We start from the raw sequence: 19,691 nt of genomic DNA, 5'->3' as shown, positions 1-19,691 counted from the left end.
TACGAAGGTGGGCTAGCGTTTTAGCGCATGCACCAGATTACCGCACGCTAGCTGAAAATCTACTGCCTACTCAAAAGGAGGCGGTAGCAGCTAGCTTGCGGGGCAATGTAGCGCGCGCTATTCCACATGTTAAGGCCCTAGCGCACCTTTGTAAAAGGAGCCCTAAATTGCCAATTAATTCTATGCATTACATTCGTTGCCAACTCTGTAAAACATTCTGTGTGTGAGGGGGGGGGGGTTGATCTCACCCAAGGACTAACTGGTCCATGTGGAGAGAGAAAGTCTCCTCCCTGATCAGAGACTGGTGCCTGCTTATGTACCCTCGCAATGACCAGTAACGTGTCATTTCAGTCTTTCAATGTTCAGTTAGCACATCACTGTAAAAAGTTGGACTTATTTGAACAAAGGCCTTCCTTTTGGCTTTTATAGATAACAGGCTTAAAGAAAAGCTTTACAAGATTATATATTTGTTTACAGCAATTTCTGAATATGCATAAACCATTATAATATACTTAAAGAAACTCTCTTACCCAGTATCCTTAAAAATTTGAATCAAAAAACAGTTCTGTGACTATTTCTGTAGAGCTGACAGTCTGAAGAACTGTCAAGTTTCACAGACACACAAAAGAAAACCCCAAAGTCCCCCTTAATGAGGATAGCTAATGTGCAGACCAGATGTTCTTTATCTGCCGTCATTTGCCATGTTACTTCTCTACCTCCTAGAAAAACTGACAGGTTCTTTAATATCTTTGTTTAAAGTTACAAGGCTTTAAACTTCCTTCAGCATGAAGGTTAAGAGGCAGTTGATGCATTGTTTATATAATACATGTATCTATGCATACATGTACGCTGGCTTCTGAGCACATGTAAATGTACGCAGCTTCAATCCAGGTGTGATATCTGCTGCTTTAGTGCTAGTGTTTTATAAAGACATACAGGTACCTATGGTTTGTTATAAAATTGACTTGAAATAAATCCCTAATTAGCCTTATATAATATTATATTGCACATGAACAGAGCTATATTTATCTTACCCTGTGTCCATACATAAAAAGAACAGTCAAGAAAACTTAACAACATAATTCTTAATCTTCAAAATATGAAGCATTGTTCAATCAAATATAAAAAATGCATCTCAGTTCAGTAATCAAGATGCATAAGCCTGTCACTTTTGATTTAATGTGCTTTGCTTCCTTTCCAGGAGATGATGAGATTAATTTTAGCAAACTCGTTAATAGACCTGCTTCAGAAGGGATGACCTTGAGGGTTGAAGACCTGGTGAAACAATATTTTCAAACAGCAGAGAAGGTAAATCAATTTCTCTTTCTTATTTGCTTGCTTGCTTATTTATTGGGGGGTGGTATTAGGTTTTCTGTCAAAATGAGGTTTATATTTTAAACCAAGAGCTTGATTTGGCACCAGAGGTTTAGTCCATCACTAGGCAAGTAACAGCTAATGTATATATTCTCATAAATGCATCTGAACCACTGTTTGGTTAGTTTTAAAACTTGCAAAAATGTTTTCAGATGAGCTCGGAGTACAAAAATTGGAAGTGAAGGGAATCTTTATTGAACTGCATCCTGTCTTTAACCACGCTCAAGAAGGGTCAAGTCACCCATTTAGTTACAGCTTTTATTCTTAGGAGGCTATACATAAATACAACAACTATTAAAAAAACTATGTTACTGTACACAGCAAATACATCTTTTACAATAGACTGCTCAATAGTATAAACAAGCAAAAAATGCATTCAAAAAAAGAAGAGAGTTGTAAATGAACCCCTATAATTTACCAAAAGATTGGAGAAAAAGACCTCAGTGTCATGTTGGATTATACTCGTATATAAATCGTTAATCCTCCGGACAAGTCAGCTTCAAATATCTTTTTGAAGCTGCAGACACATCCTCGGTCTATAAAAAAAACTCCACCCCTTCTAATTCTTTGCTAGAGTCAAAACTATTTCTTAATAAATCACTAGCACAAACCATATAATGATCCTAGACAAATTCAAAAACTCAAAACAAAGAATTTATCTACCCCAGGGGGTCTACTGCACACAGCTCTTTTTTAGGAAGATAACAGGGTTCCCTGAATGGAGAAATCTTAATAATTATCATAGCCTGGAATTCTTATGTTTTCAGATGGATTCTATGGGTCATCAGGCCGCATTGTGGTACAAATTAATATCTTGATTTGTAAATAAAAAATTAAGACATGGTCTTAGAGACATTTGGAGCATTGAGATTAAGCATCAGATTAGTGCATCTCAATGGCCACGACTTTGGTCTTGGAGGTTAAGGTGTACAGTTTCAGCATCTATGAGACAAACATGTTTTTTTTCTTTTGCATAGAGCTTTTTGGACCCCTGTTCGTTTACAAAAAATTGATAGCTCTAAGTCTAATAGATGCTGGCACTGTCATCTTGAGCCGGGGACATTAGATTATCTTTTATTTTATTGTCCGTTTATATTATTATTTTGGAAATCAATTTGGCCTCAAATAAATAGGATGTTGGATAACCTGGTAGCCTTGACATATGATATGATTCTATTTGGCACAGCAATGAGAGCACAGAGTCAAATTTCTTCAAATAACAACAAACTTTTATTTATATTAACTGGAGTCGCAGTTCAACAAATAACACACAATTGGAAAAACCATGACAGGTTAAATTATAACTTTTGGTGAAATTCAGTATGCCATATATATAAAATGGAGCGTACATTTGCAACACAAAGAGGATATATAGATAAGTTTAAGAAGATTTGAGGACCATTAACAGACTTTTGCAATGACTAATTCAATTTTCCCATAATAAGATATTGGATAAGAGGGGATGTGGGTGGGTTTATTTTATTCATATCATAAGATAAACAATTCATCATTATATCTTGTCATATTGTATGCAATTTTCAAAGGAAGGGGAGGGGGTGGGTTTATAATTAGAGTAATAGTTGGTATACTTATTAAGTATGATATGCTTTTTCAATATTATAGTACAGTATTATATAATAATATGTTGTATTTACAATGATTTATGAAGGATTATCAAGTGTGTACTCAATGAAATTGTATAAATTTATGTGATACACTTGTTGTTATATGAAAAATGAATAAAAAACTAAAACAAAAGGAAGATAACAGGGATACGTGTTCTTATCTCATTCATTTCTCTTGTGCAGTGAAAATATTCAAACAACTTAAATTCGAGCTGACTGCTTCAAAAGTCCTGCTCATATTTTACACAGCAACCATTAAGAAAGCTGTATGGTTCAGTCACTAGATTTCACAGTATAATTTACAAAGAAAGAAAATGAAAAACACATTAGAACTACTGGAACGCAGTCCAGTGGATAGAAAAAGCATGTTGTATAGTTCATGGGATAATATCCAATGTCTCTGCCTCTGTGTGTGCATTCACCTCTGCCTGTGTGCTATATATATGTGTAACTATGTTTCTGTGTATATGGGCGAGTGTGTGTGTGGTTTTACAGGAGAGGAAGGAAGAAGAGATATACTGTTTGAAAAGAGTAATTCCCTAATTCACTATACTATATTTGAATATGGGCTCCTTTTACTAATCTGCAGTAGCGTTTTTAGCGCATGCTACAATGCCCCGCGTGCTAGACGCTAACGCCTCCATAGAGCTGGCATTAGTATTTTCCGCCTAGTGCGGGGGTTAGCTTGCGCTAATCTTCAGTGCTCACTAAAAACGCTACCGCAGCTTAGTAAAAAGAGCCCATTGTGGGTTTTTTTGTTTTTTTTTTTTGTGAGGGAGGGGACTTTATTTTTCTGAAATCCGATCTGGAGTCTGATCTGGTCCATTTTCAAACTTATTTTCATTGGTTTTCTCCTCATCTCATTCCAAATTTGGTCCTGTTAAGATTTGGGAGAGTTACTTTGGTCCTAGATGAGTGGACAGATAGACGTACATTTTTTGATCTCTTATGTGTAATTTCTTTCCAAATCAACAGAAAAGAGCAGAGTTAGCCAGGTCTTCAAACGAATCACACTTTTAATAGCACATAAAATCCTCTGGCACCTTAGAAAGAATTCAAAGGGTTTAGACAAGTTTCCTGAATAAAAGTCCTTAATCTATAGAAAACATGATAGCAGATAAAGGCCAAATGGCCCATCCAGTCTGCCATCCACAGCATCCATTATCTCCTCCTCTCCCTAAGAGATTCTACGTGCCTGTCCCTGGGCTCATAACAGTACATTTGAATGCATTGTGTGGCAATGTCTCCTTTGCAAGTTAAGACTCGGGTTGAATTCCTCGACCACAAATATGTGTGTACAACCCTTGGGGTAACCGTGCATTTAGGCTCATGGTAGCTTTCTGCATTGGCTCCTATGAAACATAAGGGCAAGGTTTCAGCATTACAAAATGGCTTCCTGAGCCAATTGCCATTTTTTTACATTTATATTTTGCTCAAGACTGTATAGTGACACAGAGAGCTGCTTGTACAGATGCATGCAGATTAACTTCATCTGCTACACAAAGTAGATAACAGTTTAAAGCCCTTCTACCTGTTGATGACAAATGAACCTATGGCAATTAATACATAGTGTTAGGCTAAGAGGAAGGAAGGGTTTAATTGTGCACTTAGGGGTCCTTTTACTAAACTGTAGTAAGCGCTAATACACGTTTACCACACATTAAAAAGACTTACTGTGCATGTGCATACCGTGTGCTAGTAAATTATTTTTAATGTGTTTATGGAAGGGGGCATGACAGTGCTAATCTTTAGCGCATGAGGCATTGCTGTATGCTAATTGATTAGCGCAGGGGCCCTCGCTGCTTACAAAATTGGTGGTGGTAGAGGTTCACACAGTAAGGTTAACTGGAAAAATTGGGACAGGTTAAATTATAGTTTTTGGTGGGAATCCTTATGCCAAACTTTTAAACTTGAACGTATGAATGCATTACAACTGGGACATTATAGGAAATTCAAGGAGGTTTGGGAACCATTGACAAAATTTTGCAAAGAATGATTATTGGTTTTAGCCCTTTGTTTATATACTTCCAGGGTGGGTGGGAGGGGGAGGGGATATGCCTTTAATCTATTATTTGAGCGCAATTTTGTTTGTCTTAATAGATTGTCTTTATGTGGTATGAAAGGGGGGTGGGGGAAGGGACATGCAATTAGTATGTATATATCATTTGATGGAATTAAGTGATGTTTATATTGTAAACTGTTTGAACAATATGTTGCACTTACTGTTGGTTTTAAAATGAATAAAGGAATGAAAAAAAAAATAGCTCAGGGCCATTAAATCAGAAAATAGGCAAACTGGCCATTTTTCTGGCTGTAGACTAAGTCCAATTATATATAGGAAAAGCCAAAATAATTGGTACTCTATACTAGGAAGAGTGATTAAAGAAGAGCATATGAAAATCAAAAAGAATCACTCAAAGAAATGTAGTAATGAGATTTACACTCGTGAAACAAAAACTTTGAACTCAAAAATATGCTCAGAGACACTAAGGCAAAGACAAGGAGCCGAAGCCCCACGAAAGTCGCCTCACCACCCAATCATCGCATATTGTGAAAAACAAAACTCATTGCTGCAATCTAGCATAAAAGGTTTTTTTGCTTATACTTTAAATTGTTGCAAGCATAAAATGTAGCTTGATCAAAGGTTCCAACGGGGCCCGTTTCGATCCTGCGTCAGGGAACCAAATGAAGCATTCGGCAAACTCTCAAACGTGGTGGTGTCTCAAAAATTTAAGTTCCAGTGGAGGAGGCTCGTGCGTTCGAATGGAACTTAAAATTTTTGAGACGCCACCACTTTTGAGAGTTTGCTGAATGCTCCATTCGGTTCCCTGATGCAGGATCGAAACGGGCCCCGTCGGAACCTTTGATCAAGCTAAGGGCTTCTTTTACGAAGGTGCGCTAGGGCCTTAACGCGCATGCTAAATTGCCGCGCACACTAGCCGCTACCGCCTCCTTTTGAGCAGGCGGTAGATTTTCGGCTAACGTGTGCTATAGCGCGCGCTAATCCGGTGCATGCGCTAAAAACGCTAGTGCACCTTTGTAAAAGGAGCCCTAAGTGTTATGCTTGCAACAGTTTAAAGTATAAGCAAAAAACCTTTTATGCTAGATTGCAGCAATGAGTTTTGTTTTTCACAATATGCGATGATTGGGTGGTGAGGCGACTTTCGTGGGGCTTCGGCTCCTTGTCTTTGCTTTCGTGTCTCTGAGCATATTTTTGAGTTCAAAGTGTTTGTTTCACGAGTGTAAATCTCATTACTACATTTCTTTGAGTGATTCTTTTTGATTTTCATTTTGTGGCTGCGGCAAAAGTAGGAAAGACCCGTGTAAGGGGCGCACTAAGGTTACTTTTGCTGTGGCTTTAATAAAAGGGCCTCTAAGTTAGAATTATTTGTATGAGCTAAGAGGGAGAACTAAATACAGTAGCAAAATTTTAATTTAAGGCCGAGTTCCTTGTTACAGCAGTGAAAATTGCCTGATAATTTAATTTTTTCCAGATGCTCTCCTGAGTTTTTCTGTGGTTGCCATATCTTTTTATTGGGGGTCATCATAACACACTATTACAAAAGAGAGGCCGTGCACCACATTCAACTACATAAGTATTGTAATATCCATCTGTGAAGTACACTTTAGATTGTTTGTATGACATAGAAACCCATTAAGGGTTAGAAAAGGGATAGTCTTATTGTTCAGCAGTGCTTGATATAACTTCTAAACCTAATATATCTTTCCTCCTGTTCTAGAGTTTTGGCATTTTATCCTTCTGAGACTATCTCTGCCTGTTGATTTTTTTTTTTAAATTTCCATTATAAAAGGAAGACGGACTGGTTGTGTTAGTGAAGAATGCTCCCATCTTTTTTTCCCTGACTTTTCATCTCACAGAATGTCCAGCTGTCCCTTCTCACTGAGAGGGGCATGGGGGAAGCCGTGCAAGAGTTTGTGGATAAAGAGGAGAAAGATGCCATCGAAGAGCTGGTGAAGTTCCAGCTGGAGAAGACTCAGAGGTTCCTCAAAGAGCGTCACATTGACGCAGAGGAAGAGAAAATAGATGAAGAAGTAAGCTTAATTTAATGACTGGCTCCACACTAAACTCTTGATAGAGATATTTGCTCCCTCTCCCCATTCTATATTTGGTGCCGATCCAGAATGTACGCCAAATTGAATTGGCTAAGAAGCCAATTTAGTACCAATAATGGGTGCTAATTGGCACCAGTTTGGAATTGAGCACACATTTGGTTAAACACTGTGCGCACATCCAAGAAGGGGGCAGGGGAAGTGAAAAGGTGGACCCTCAAAAATATCACAAGAAAGACGAAAATGGAGTAAACCAACACTCACAATAGATACTCTACTGAGGTTTACCGAATTTAAGAAAGGCTCACAAAACTGAAGGAAAAGGATCTCAGAAATCCACAACAAAGACCATTGCAGTCTCAAAGGCTTATTTGTGGATAAGGGTTTCTTTCATTGATCCTAAAAAAATTAAGAGTAACTATATAGCAAATTGCTATCTTCAAATTTTTCTTAAGATATTTTATTATTCAAATTTTTCAATGCTAATATGACTCTGGCCTTTTATAATGGGCTCTATGAGAGAAACTTACACTTAAGGCTCCTTTTACTAAAGTGCACTAGCGTTTTTAGCGCACGCAGGAAATTACTGCGCGCTATACGGCTAGAACTAATGCCAACTGAATGCTGGCGTTAAGGTCTAGTGCGTGTATTAAAGCCTTAGTGCAGCTTAGAAAAAGGAGACCTTAGTAACCAACAAAATATGTCCAGATCAATGCAAGAAAACCAATATGAGTGAAATGTCTATGAAAAAGCACCATCAAAAACTCTTACTAGGTATTCTACAGGCTATATTCAACTAGAGAAATTTTAGAAAAAAACTTAGGCAGGTTTACCGCAAAAAAGTAGCCAAAAAGTCTGAGTAAAAACTCACAGTGCGAGCATTGCAGAAATGTCCCGAAGGACGAATACTTCAAAACAACGCGTCCATGCGTAAAGCAAATCTAAAAACCAGTTGGTTTTTTTACACATATAAATACTCAAAATGTCAGCAGGTAAAGGATAAGAGTAATTGTGAACTCTTTGTAGAGTACTTCAGGTAAAAAACTTTTTATTGCAGAGTTATTTTGCCTGTGAAGAGTAAGTGCTGTATTTCAGTACTGTTCACCCTCCAGGAACATTTCAGCTTGACCCATTTCAACTAGCTTCACCTGGTGCATCAGATAGCTGTTTTGTTTTCTAATTGAACCCAGTAGTATGCAAGTGTTTCTTTATCATGAAGACAGTAACAGTGTATAAAGTTTTGAAATGAATTTTTCTCCTTTTCTCCTCTGATATTTTGCTATGATGTAGGTTCGACGATTTAGGGAAACAACAAGGACGAATTCTGCCGAGGAGGATGAAGAAGTGCGAGAGGTAGTTTTCTGTCATGCTGCATGTATGTTTCTTGATGATGCGGGGAGGATGACATTGTACGGGAGGTAATGACAGGGGTGGAAGCAAGTAGGGATAAATGTTAAGAGCTGGTGGTTTGGAAAGAAGCAGAGATGCAAGTTGATGTCTTTGTCTGTTATGGTTCCCGGTAGTCTGTACTTTTTATCGTTTTGGTAAGTCTACAATTACTGTACAGAAATGGATAATGGATTACTTTTCTTAGCAATTTCTTGATCAATAAAAGAGTACTTTAATGGCAAGTCTTGGAAAATATGGCTTGGAGTGAAAAATGCCATTTCTTTAGCAACTCTCTAGACCAGCATAGATTAATCTTACAAGTGGTATATATCTCATCATGACCAGTAGGTGGAGACTGAGACAAAACTTTGGAACTGTACATATCATGTGACCCCTCCCTAATTACCTCAGTCTGCCGAATAGCCAAGCAGAACTAAGAACTATATACAGAAAGCAAACAGGACTCCAAACAGGAGTATCAACAAATTAAAACAGGAATGCTGTTGGAAAATGCGAAGGAACAAATGCAAATAGCAAACATACCCACAGCTCGCCAGTTACACCAGCCAAGCCACAGCCGCTGTTCTTAATTTCCCTGGCCCTAGAAAATCTGCACGCAAGAACACAACAATAGACAGGGTGGGGTCCTATGCTGGTCTGGAGAGGCTAAAAGAAAGTAAATTAGCAGGTAAGCGCCTAATTTCTCCTTAAATGCTATTTTTCACTGATTTTCAAGATGCCTACCAATGCCTAAAAAATCAGCATCTGAATCATGCCTCTGTAGGTGCTTTACAGCGCCTAAGACCACTGTGGGCGTGGCTAATGCCAGAAGTGGCGTAAAGTGCCTACACAGTCGCGATTCACATCAAAAGTAAGAGCCATAAATGTAGGCCTGCAAAACCACGGCCTACATGTCTGGTGTCTACCTTTGCCGGAGGCCCAATTCTTTAACCGGCGCTGTTGCGTGATTGACACGCGATCGGTGGCCGTCAACAATGGCACCAGTTAGAGAATCTGGCCCTATGTAATTTTGAAAAGTGATACCAAGTACATTAGAAAGGTATATTAGAAAGATTGTGAGCCCACCGGGACAGACAGGGAAAAATGCTTGAGTATCTGAATAAATTAATGTAAACCGTTCTGAGCTTCCTGGGAGAACAGTATAGAAAATTGAATAAATAAATAAATTTGTTCTCAGTAAAATTTAGTCTGCAGCCATAGGCTGGAATAATTTAGCAAACTCACATATTTTACACAGGCTAACTGATCTAACCCAGGGATCATAAGAACATAAGAAGTTGCCTCCACTGGGTCAGACCAGAGGTCCATCCTGCCCAGCGGTCCGCTCCTGCGGCGGCCCATCAGGTCCGCGACCTGTGAAGTGGTTACTGGCCACTTCTATAACCTACCTCAAGTTCTATCTGTACCCCTCTATCCCATTATCCTCCAGGAACCTATCCAAACCTTCCTTGAACCCCTGTACAGAGTTCTGGTTTATCACCTCCTCCGGAAGCTTGTTCCATGTGTCAACCACCCTCTGGGTAAAAAAGAACTTCCTAGCATTTGTTCTAAACCTGTCCCCTTTCAATTTCTCCGAGTGACCCCTAGTGCTTGTGGCTTCCCACAGTTTGAAGAATCTGTTCTTATTCACTTTCTCTATGCCCTTTAGGATTTTGAAGGTTTCTATCATGTCCCCTCTAAGTCTCCTCTTCTCCAGAGAGAACAGCCCCAGCGTTTTTAACCCGTCAGCGTATGAGAAATTTTCCATACCTTTTATCAGTTTAGTCGCCCTCCTCTGCACTCCCTCGAGTACCGCCATGTCCTTTTTGAGGTACGGCGACCAGTATTGAACACAGTACTCCAGGTGCGGGCGCACCATTGCGCGATACAGCGGCATGATGACTTCCTTCGTCCTGGTTGTGATACCCTTTTTGATGATGCCCAGCATTCTGTTTGCTTTCTTTGAGGCTATCGCACATTGCGCCGATGGTTTCAGTGATGTGTCAACCATCACCCCCAGATCCCTTTCAAGGTTACTCACCCCTAGCCATGTTCCCCCCATTTTGTAGCTGAACATCGGGTTCTTTTTCCCCCACATGCATGACTTTGCATTTCTCTACGTTAAAACTCATTTGCCACTTATTTGCCCAGTCTTCCAGTCTCGTTAGGTCCCTTTGCAGGTTTTCACAGTCTTCCGTGTTCCTAACCCTGCTGCAGAGTTTGGTGTCATCAGCAAATTTGATAACCTCACATTTTGTCCCCGTCTCCAGATCATCAATAAATATATTGAACAATAGAGGTCCCAGCACCGACCCCTGTGGAACTCTGCTCGTGACCCATTGCCAGTCTGAGTATTGGCCCTTTACTCCAACCCTCTGTTTCCTGCCTGCCAACCAGTGTTTGATCCATCGGTAGATATCCCCTTGCACCCCATGGTTCCACAGCTTTTTTAGTAGCCGTTCGTGAGGTACCTTGTCGAAGGCTTTTTGGAAGTCAAGGTAAATGATGTCTATGGATTCCCCCTTATCCATCTGGCTGTTTATTCCCTCGAAGAAGTACAGCAGGTTTGTGAGGCACGACCTTCCCTTGCAGAAGCCATGCTGGCTCGCCTTCAGTTGTCCATTTTTTTCTATGTGTTCGCAGATTGTGTCCTTTACCATTGCTTCCATCATCTTTCCCGGAACCGAGGTCAAGCTCACAGGCCTGTAGTTTCCCGGGTCACCCCTTGATCCCTTCTTAAAGATGGGCGTGACATTTGCTATTTTCCAGTCCTCTGGGATGTCCCCAGTTTTTAGGGAGAGGTTACATATTTGGCGAAGTGTCTCTGCTATTTTGTTTCTCAGTTCTTTTAGTACCCTTGGGTGGATGCCGTCCGGGCCCAGTGATTTGTCGCTCTTCAGTCTATCAGTGCAGTAACTTTGACTTAAGTTTTCTTAAAGCAAGCATAACACAAAATGCAAATTAATCATAGCATTAAAAGGTATGTGCAGTCAACCCCCCCAAAAAAAAACAACAAAAAACAAACAGTTTTAAGAGCTGCAATGAGGAGTAAACTATCTCTCTTTTTGTCAGAGCTTGAGTGAGGATGGGCTTATGAACTGACAGGAAGGGAGACATTTAAAAAATAAATAACCCAAGCCGGTTCATTGGAGATACCTGGTTACTGACACCGACGAAGTAGAGAATGACACGGTGACAAAACTCATCACCATTTCGTCCCCGTGGATAATCATGGGAAACCATCCCGTGTCATTCTTTAGTTATCTGTCTCAATCTCAATCCTTCTACACCAGCATTCTTCAATGCAAGGCTTGAGGGTCAGTGATTGTGCCCATTCATGCTCTGATTCTTCCCTCTCTCCTTAAAGAATGACATGGGGATGGTTTCCTGCAGTTATCCACATTAAAACATCATTCTCTACCTCGAAGACCTCCCTAATGGTCAATGGGCTCCTGGTCCCTGACTGCCCACTCCAAATATTTCCCAGGTGGCTAGTATCATGGGCTCCCCTCCCCACTAAGAAAAAAAATCCCAGAAGCTCAAGAAAACATGCACCAGAAACACCTCCACATACTCCAAAATTGGGAAGTAAGCGTGATGCCCACTTGCTTCTGCCTCCACACTATCATCTTGGAAAATGGGGGTTCATGAGTCTGTGACATGCATCCTGGGATGCATTGCATAGGGCCAGGCACCACTGGGGAGTCAAGGCAGTTGGGAGTGTCAAGAGTGCATTAGGAGAAGAAGCCCACATTAGAACATCAGAGGTAAAGTGTCATACTTCCCATCAGATAACCCTTTTGCTCCCCTGCTGCATCTTTGCACCAGCCCTGAGCTGACATAATATTTCAGTGTTGAGAGAGGTAAAAAAAACTGCATTAAATTTCAGTGAAGAGATTTACATCAGAAGCAATTTTGTATTCAGTTCTTTTGTATGCGATTTGCATGCCCAATGTGCTGTCATTTAGCACAGAGGTTTTACTCAGATTTTCTCACGCTAGAAGACTTTCTGTTTATCCATCACCTTTGCAAGATGATAAATAAGCCACTCTATTGAAGCATAGCACAATTTACCGCATCGACTTCTCAGAACCTGACTTAAATGCAAGGTTCCTATAGTATTCATTAATAAAATGAATTCAGATGACTCTCTCCTTTGTCTTAATTGGCCAGATTAAGAATAAGCTTCTGCAGCAACATTACTTTCTGGTCACCATGGAAATCTAAAGCCAATCCAACATGTTCCTCTTTCACTTTGTAGACACAGGAAAGGCAAAATAATGAAAGCATTGTGTATGGATAAAATATTATTTTACCCATGGAAGTCAGGATTTTGATTTTTTTTTCTTGCCCTCATGGTGGGAAAGAAATAAGAACATAAGAATTTCCATACTGGGACAGACCGAAGGTCCATCAAGCCCAGTATCCTGTTTCCAGCAGTGGCCAACCCAAGTCCCAAGCATCTAGCTAGATCCCAAGTAGTAAACAAGATTTTATGCTGCTTATCCATGAATAAGCAGTGGATTTCCCTAAGCCATCTCAATAATGGCCTATGGATTTCTCTTTTAGGAAATTATCCAAATCTTTTTTAAACTCCGCTAAGCTAATTCATTTCACCACATTCTCTAGCAACAAATCCCAGAGTTTAATTACACATTGTGTGAAAAAAATATTTTCTTCGGTTTGTTTTAAATCTACTACTTAGTAGCTTCATCGCATGTCCCCTAGTCCTAGTATTTTTGGAAAGAGTGTACAAGCAATTCACATCTACCCTTTCCAGTCCACTCATTATTTTATAGACCTCTATCATATCACACCTGAGCCGTCTCTTCTCCAAGCTGAAGAGCCTTTGCCACTTTTTAGCCTTTCCTCATAGGGAAGTCGTCCCATTCCTTTTATCATTTTTGTTACTCTTCTCTGTACCTTTTCTAATTGCGCTATATCTTTTTTGAGATATGGCGAGCAGAACTGCACACAGTATTCAAGTTGCGGCCATACAAAGGCATTATAATATTTTCATCTTTGTTTTCCATTCCTTTCTTGCACTGGCTGGCCAAAGTTCATCATCGTTAAGTGCCAAGCTGTCTTCTACTTCATAATGTAGGCACCATGAGACTTTCAAGAGGAAAGTCTTACTATACCTATCATTAAAATCTGTCAAATATAAAAGACATCATGAATACACCTTTCAATACCTGGGAGCTAAAATCTGGACTGATCTTCCAACGGAAAGAACTTTACCTACTTACTGTTTATTTTGCAAATTGCTGGAAACCTTCTTTGAGAAATGGGCTATTCTTCATCCATGATGCTTAGCATTAATATCTATAATTTTAAGCCTTTTGTCCTTGTGCTTTATAAATTGTAATTCTTTTGTAAACAGCTTTGAATTCAATCGGAGATATAGCGGTATATAAGACAGCATTAGCATTTTTGCTTGTTCCTTTAGAACAGTGGTTCTCAACCCTATCCTAGGGGACCCCCAGCCATTTGGGTTTTCAGGATATCCCTAATGAATATGCATGAGAGAGATTTGCATATAATGGAGGAGACAGGCATGCAAATATATCTTATGCATATTCCTTAGGGGATATCTTCAAAACCCAACTGGTTGGGGGTACCCCAGGACAGGGTTGGGAACCACTGCTTTAGAAACTGGCTAATATTTTTGTCACTTGTACAAATATTTTTGTTAATGAAACTCATCCTTTCTTTGTGGCCCAAATATTTTAGCAACGGTACTTAAATCAGGGGGTATTTGTGCCCAGTGACTAGGACTGTCACTGAACCATTTGGCTGGCCTGTCTCATGTTCTTGTGAAGGAAATTGTTAACAGGCATGTTTTATTGATAAATGTTTTAACCTGCTGTATCGGTAGGTAATATGGATTTAAATATTATAGTGCTATTAGATGATAGCCAAATTTCAATAAATAAATAAGTCCTTAAAAATGTGGATAGGAATAACTGGGCAGACCAGATATTTTTTACAGCTTTCTGCTTCATATGGAACTACAAAGCAGTTTGTGTTTAATAAATATAAAACAGTATCATTTGAAAATGATAAATTGAGCCATTAATTAATCACAGTAAAAGTAATCTCTAACTCAATTTTAAACTCTGCTCAAGTTACACAAATGCAATTACTCTAATCATGATTTACTGCCTATGTTACCAGTACAAAGTTAAAGGGCATCTATATATATTAGAGCAGGGGTGTCCAGTCGATCATGTTGCCTTTGCGATCTTCTTCCTTCCTCCCCGAGTCAAGCCAGGTGCGTACAAGTGCCGGACCTACAAGACTTCACCTCTGACGTCAATGCTGACGTTGGAGAGGAAGTTCTGGGCCAGCCAATCGCTGCCTGGCTGGCCTGGATCTTCCTCTTCGTCATCTGAATTGATGATGTAGGTGATGTTGTGGGCCCAGCACTTGTACGCGCATGGCTTGGCTCAGGGAGGAAGGAAGAAATTGGCGTGGTGGCTTGGAGGGGGGGCAGCAGGGAGAGAGAAAAAGAATCGGGGAAGTGGATAAATCGGCGCGATGGCTTGGGGGCAGGGGGAGAGAGAAAGAAAGACAGACAGGCAGGGGGAGAGAGAAAGACAGAAATAAAGAGGGGAGCAGGGGGAGAGAGAAAGAAAGAAAGACAGAAAGAAAAGGGGAGGGACAAAAAGAAAGAAAGGCAGAAAGAAAGAAAAATTGGATTTACAGAAGAAGAAAGTGCAACTAGAGACCAAAAAGGTAGGAAAAATGATTTTATTTTCAATTTAGTGATCAAAATGTGTCCGTTTTGAGAATTTATATCTGCTGTCTATATTTTGTACTATGGCCCCCTTTTACTAAACCGCGATAGTGGTTTTTAGCGTCGGGAGCTGCAAGGGACATTCAGCGCAGCTCCCTGCGCTAAAAACCGCTATCATGGTTTAGTAAAAGGGGAGGGGGTATATTTGTCTATTTTTGTATAGTTGTTACTGAGGTGACATTGCATAAAGTCATCTGCCTTGATCTCTTTGAAAAAAACCCCAGAATATAAACGATAATTAACATTTTCTCTGCATACAGTGTGCTTTATGTTTTTTAAAATTTTATTGTTGGTAGATTATTTTGACTTGGTCATTTTAAAAGTAGCTCGCAAGCCAAAAATGCGTGGGCCCCCCTGGTTTAGTAGAAAGAAGATTATCAAGGTAAGTACCTAATCTTACCATGCCAAAAATACTGTATAATTAAATGATAATATTCCTTACAGGCTATGAACCGAGCCAGAGCTCAAAGAACCGATGCAGAGGACCTTGCTGCTCTCTTGAGTGATGATGACATGATAGAAAAGGGAGCATCAGACTCTGATGACAACGGCCCAGCAGTATCTGGCAAGATTAGAGGTAGAGGAAGAGGTCGGGGAAGAGGGCAAAATACAGCACCAAGAGGGACATCAAGGAGAGGAAGAGGTGAGCAGGTTTCTGAATCCATTCAGCTGTAATTGCAGAAGCATAGGAAACAGTGCTTTATGAGAGGAACATTATAGTCCTAGAAAAGAGATATTAGTGTTGAAATTCAGAGCTACAGAGGTCCTAGTGGGCACAGTGCAGCACACTTTTGTCTGATAATTACATCACTGGTGGTTTTCTGGGACTTTATAAATTCACATGCTTACAGGATAAAGTCTCATTTTCCCAGCTAACAGTGTGGAGAGGGATTTTTAATATGATATCCAAATCTGAGTTTGGATGTTTTAAGAACACGCACAAAAATTCAGTAGCAAACACAAACATTTTCGAAACAGAAACGCGTCTGTCTTTTTGATTTGAAAAAGGCCATTTCTCAGATGAGCTTGCCCTCAGTGCATCTATCTTTTTGAATCATTTTCGGGAAAAACACATCCAAAAGAAAAATGCCTGAAACAAGCCATTGGGATGTAGGAGGGGCCAGTAATTTTAGTAGACTAGCCACACTGACATCCCAGCAGAGCAGTGGGGTACCTGCAGTGAACTTCATATGAAAAAGTCCAGGTACACATCTCGCCAAAACGCCCTTATAGTTTATGGTGAACCCCCCAAACCCACCCAAAACTTACTGGACCCAACTGTACACACACCAATAGCCCTTATGCTATATGTCGGTACAGTGAGATTTGGGTGGCTTTTGGAAGGTTCACATGTTTACCATAAGTGTAGTAGTTAGAGTGGGATATGGCCATTTTTCCTCAATGGAGGAGGGTAAATAGTGGAGTCCTGCAGGAATCTGTACTGGGGCTGGTGCTATTTAACTTATTTATAAATGACTGGAAATTGGAGCAACAAGTATCTTATGGGCCGCATCGAGGCGGAGGAAGATATCTTCTTTTTCAAGGGTCCCACGACAACAAGAGGGCATCCGTGGAAAATTAGGGGCGGGAAACTGCGAGGTGACACCAGGAAATTCTTTTTCACTGAAAGAGTGGTTGACCGCTGGAATAGTCTTCCACTACAGGTGATTGAGGCCAGCAGCGTGCCTGATTTTAAGGCCAAATGGGATAGACACGTGGGATCTATTCACAGAGAAAGGTAGGGGAGGGTCATTAGGGTGGGCAGACTAGATGGGCCGTGGCCCTTATCTGCCGTCTATTTCTATGTTTCTATGTTTCTAAGTGAGGTAATTAAATTTGCAGATGACACTAAACTGTGCAAAATTGCTAAAACGCATGCAGGCTGTGAAAAATTGCAGGCAGACCTTAGGAAATTGGAAGACTGGGTGTCCAAATGGCAGATGAGATTTAATGTGGACAAATGCAGAGTGATGCATATTAGGAAGAATAACCCAAATCATAATTATCAGATGCTAGGATTCACCTTGGGGGGTCAGTATCCAAGAAAAAGATCTGCGTTTTGTAGGCAATATGCTGAAACTTGCTGTCCAATGTATGATGGCAGCCCCAAAAAATCAAACAAGATGCTAAGAATTATTAGAAAAGGGATGGTAAACAAAACTAAGAATGTTATTTTGCCTCTGTGTCACTCTGAGGTGTGACCAGATCTTGAGTACTGCATTCAGTTCTGGTTGCTGTATCTTAAAAAAGATATAGCACAATTAGAAAAGGTTCAAAGAAGAGTGACCAAGATGATAAAGGGGATGGAACTCTTCTTGTATTACATTACAAGGACTCTGTGATCTACAGCTCAAAACCTTCTTGTTATCGCATCATTGAAACATATAAATGCATTAAGGACCACAATTTTTTCTGTTAGCACTCCTTCTCTTTGGAACAGTATTCCAAACTACTTACGCGAAAAACTTACACTTACAGATTTTAAGTCAAAATTAAAGACATTTCTCTTTCTCGACACGTTTGGCACCTAACTGTCCTTTTAAGGACTACCTAGCATTTAGAAGGAATCTTAATACCTGTTCCCCTTCCTGTTGTTCTTCTCCTTTACATGTTCTCTTTTTCTTTACATATTATAGTTCATGCCCTCCTTTCCCGCTTGTCTCTGTTCGTTAATTTTTTGTTTATTTTATTAGTCTTTAAAAGCTAGTATTTACCCTAGTGTTGTTGTGTGTTTTTTAAATTGTATTTTAGTCAGTAGATGGTTTTAACATTTTTGTACACCGCCTAGAAGGTTTGATTCGGCGGTATAAGAAATTTTTAATAAACTTGAAACTTAAAGAAAGACTAAAGAGGTTATGGCTCTTAAGTTTGTAAAGAGGAGGCTGAGAGGAGATATGATTGAAGTCTACAAAATCCTGAGTGGTATAGAACAAGTGCAAGTGGATCCATTTTTTACTCCATAAAACATTCCATAACTAGAGGACACTTGTTGAAGTTACAGGGAAATACTTTTAAAGACAATAGGAGAAATTATTTTTTCACTCAGAATAGTTAAGCTCTGAAATGCATTGCTTTAAAAAAAAGTTTGCACAAGTTCCTGGAGGAAAAGTCCATAGTCTGCTATTGAGACAGACATGGTAGAAGCCACTCCTTGCCTTGAATCGGTAGAATGGGATGGATTGGCCACCGTGAAGATGGGTTACTGGCCTAGATGGACCATTGGTCTGACCCAGTATGGCTATTCTTATGGGCCTAAGTCCCCTTCTCTGTGGTTGACTACATGCCTGTTAGGTTACTCCAGGAACTTGCTTGCTGCTCTACTGGTATTGGCCACAACATCTGAAGCTGTTATTCAGGCAGGTATTTACTGCTTCATTAGTGGGTTATGGGAGGGGGTCATTGACCACTGGAGGAGTGTGTGGGGTCTTTCCTTCATCCTCCCAGTGGTCATCTAGCCCACTGTTCTTCAACCGCCGGTCTGCAGGAAATTTCTACCTGTCCGCGCAGGGCCGGCAAGATTAAGGTGACCATAGGTCCTGTTTTCAGACCTCCTATCCCGTTGTCCCCACACACAGCTTTGGGACAGCGTCCCGAAGCTGTGCTCGGGGACAACAGAACAGGCGATCATTTCCTGTACCTACCTGTCGCGTGTAAAAAAAAAAAGCCTCCCTCCTTCCTTTCCCCGGGTCGGCTGCTATATTACCGCCCTACTGCTGCTGCTAAAGCCGACAGAAAGTCTTCTTTCCAATGTAGAGGACGTTCTGGGCCAGCCAATCACTGCCTGGCTGGCCCAGAACGTCCTCTCCGACGTCAGAATTGATGTCGGAAAGAAGACTTCCTGTCAGCTTTAGCAGTAGCAGCAGCAGGGCGGTAAGATAGCAGCCGACCTGAGGAAAGGAAGGAGGGAGGTTTTTTTGTGAGAGAAGGAAGTTGGCAGGCAAGCAGGCTGGCTTTGGCCAGGGAGGGAGAGAAGTAGACAGGCAGGCAGGCTGGCTTCGGGGGTGGGGGTGGGACAAAGTGTGGAAGGCAGTGAGAGGGACATAGGAAGGAGGCACTGGGGGCACTAAAGACATGGGAAGGATGCACTGGGGGCACTAAAGACAGGAAGGGACACTAAGGACATGGGAAGGAGGCACTGGGGGCACTAAAGACATGGGAAGGATGCACTGGGGGCACTAAAGACAGGAAGGGGCACTAAGGACATGGGAAGGAGGCACTGGGGGCACTAAAGACATGGGAAGGAGGCACTGGGGGCACTAAAGACATGGGAAGGAGGCACTGGGAGCACTAAAGACAGGAAGGGCACTAAGGACATGGGAAGGAGACACTGGGGGCACTAAAGACATGGTAAAGAGGCACCGGGGGCACTAAGGACATAGGAAGGAAAGAGGGAGGGAATAGAAAGGGACAATTCTTGGGCCTGAGTGCAGAAA

The 19,691-nt window shown here is 40.7% G+C and overlaps 1 protein-coding gene across 1 annotated transcript in view; it reads left to right on the top strand.

The window, feature by feature from the left end:
• The window catches only part of MRE11 (MRE11 homolog, double strand break repair nuclease), an 81,925-nt gene that overhangs the window by 43,523 nt on the left and 18,711 nt on the right, over positions 1 to 19,691 (top strand). Inside the window, exons 12-15 of the mRNA XM_033949678.1 lie at positions 1,202 to 1,308; positions 6,879 to 7,052; positions 8,361 to 8,423; positions 15,703 to 15,901. Of these exons, the coding sequence (XP_033805569.1) occupies positions 1,202 to 1,308; positions 6,879 to 7,052; positions 8,361 to 8,423; positions 15,703 to 15,901 (543 nt within the window). The remainder of the gene's footprint in view (positions 1 to 1,201; positions 1,309 to 6,878; positions 7,053 to 8,360; positions 8,424 to 15,702; positions 15,902 to 19,691) is intronic.

Source organism: Geotrypetes seraphini, chromosome 6, assembly GCF_902459505.1.
Source record: "Geotrypetes seraphini chromosome 6, aGeoSer1.1, whole genome shotgun sequence".
Lineage (NCBI taxonomy): Eukaryota > Metazoa > Chordata > Amphibia > Gymnophiona > Dermophiidae > Geotrypetes > Geotrypetes seraphini.
This window is presented reverse-complemented; position numbering and strand designations above follow the sequence as displayed.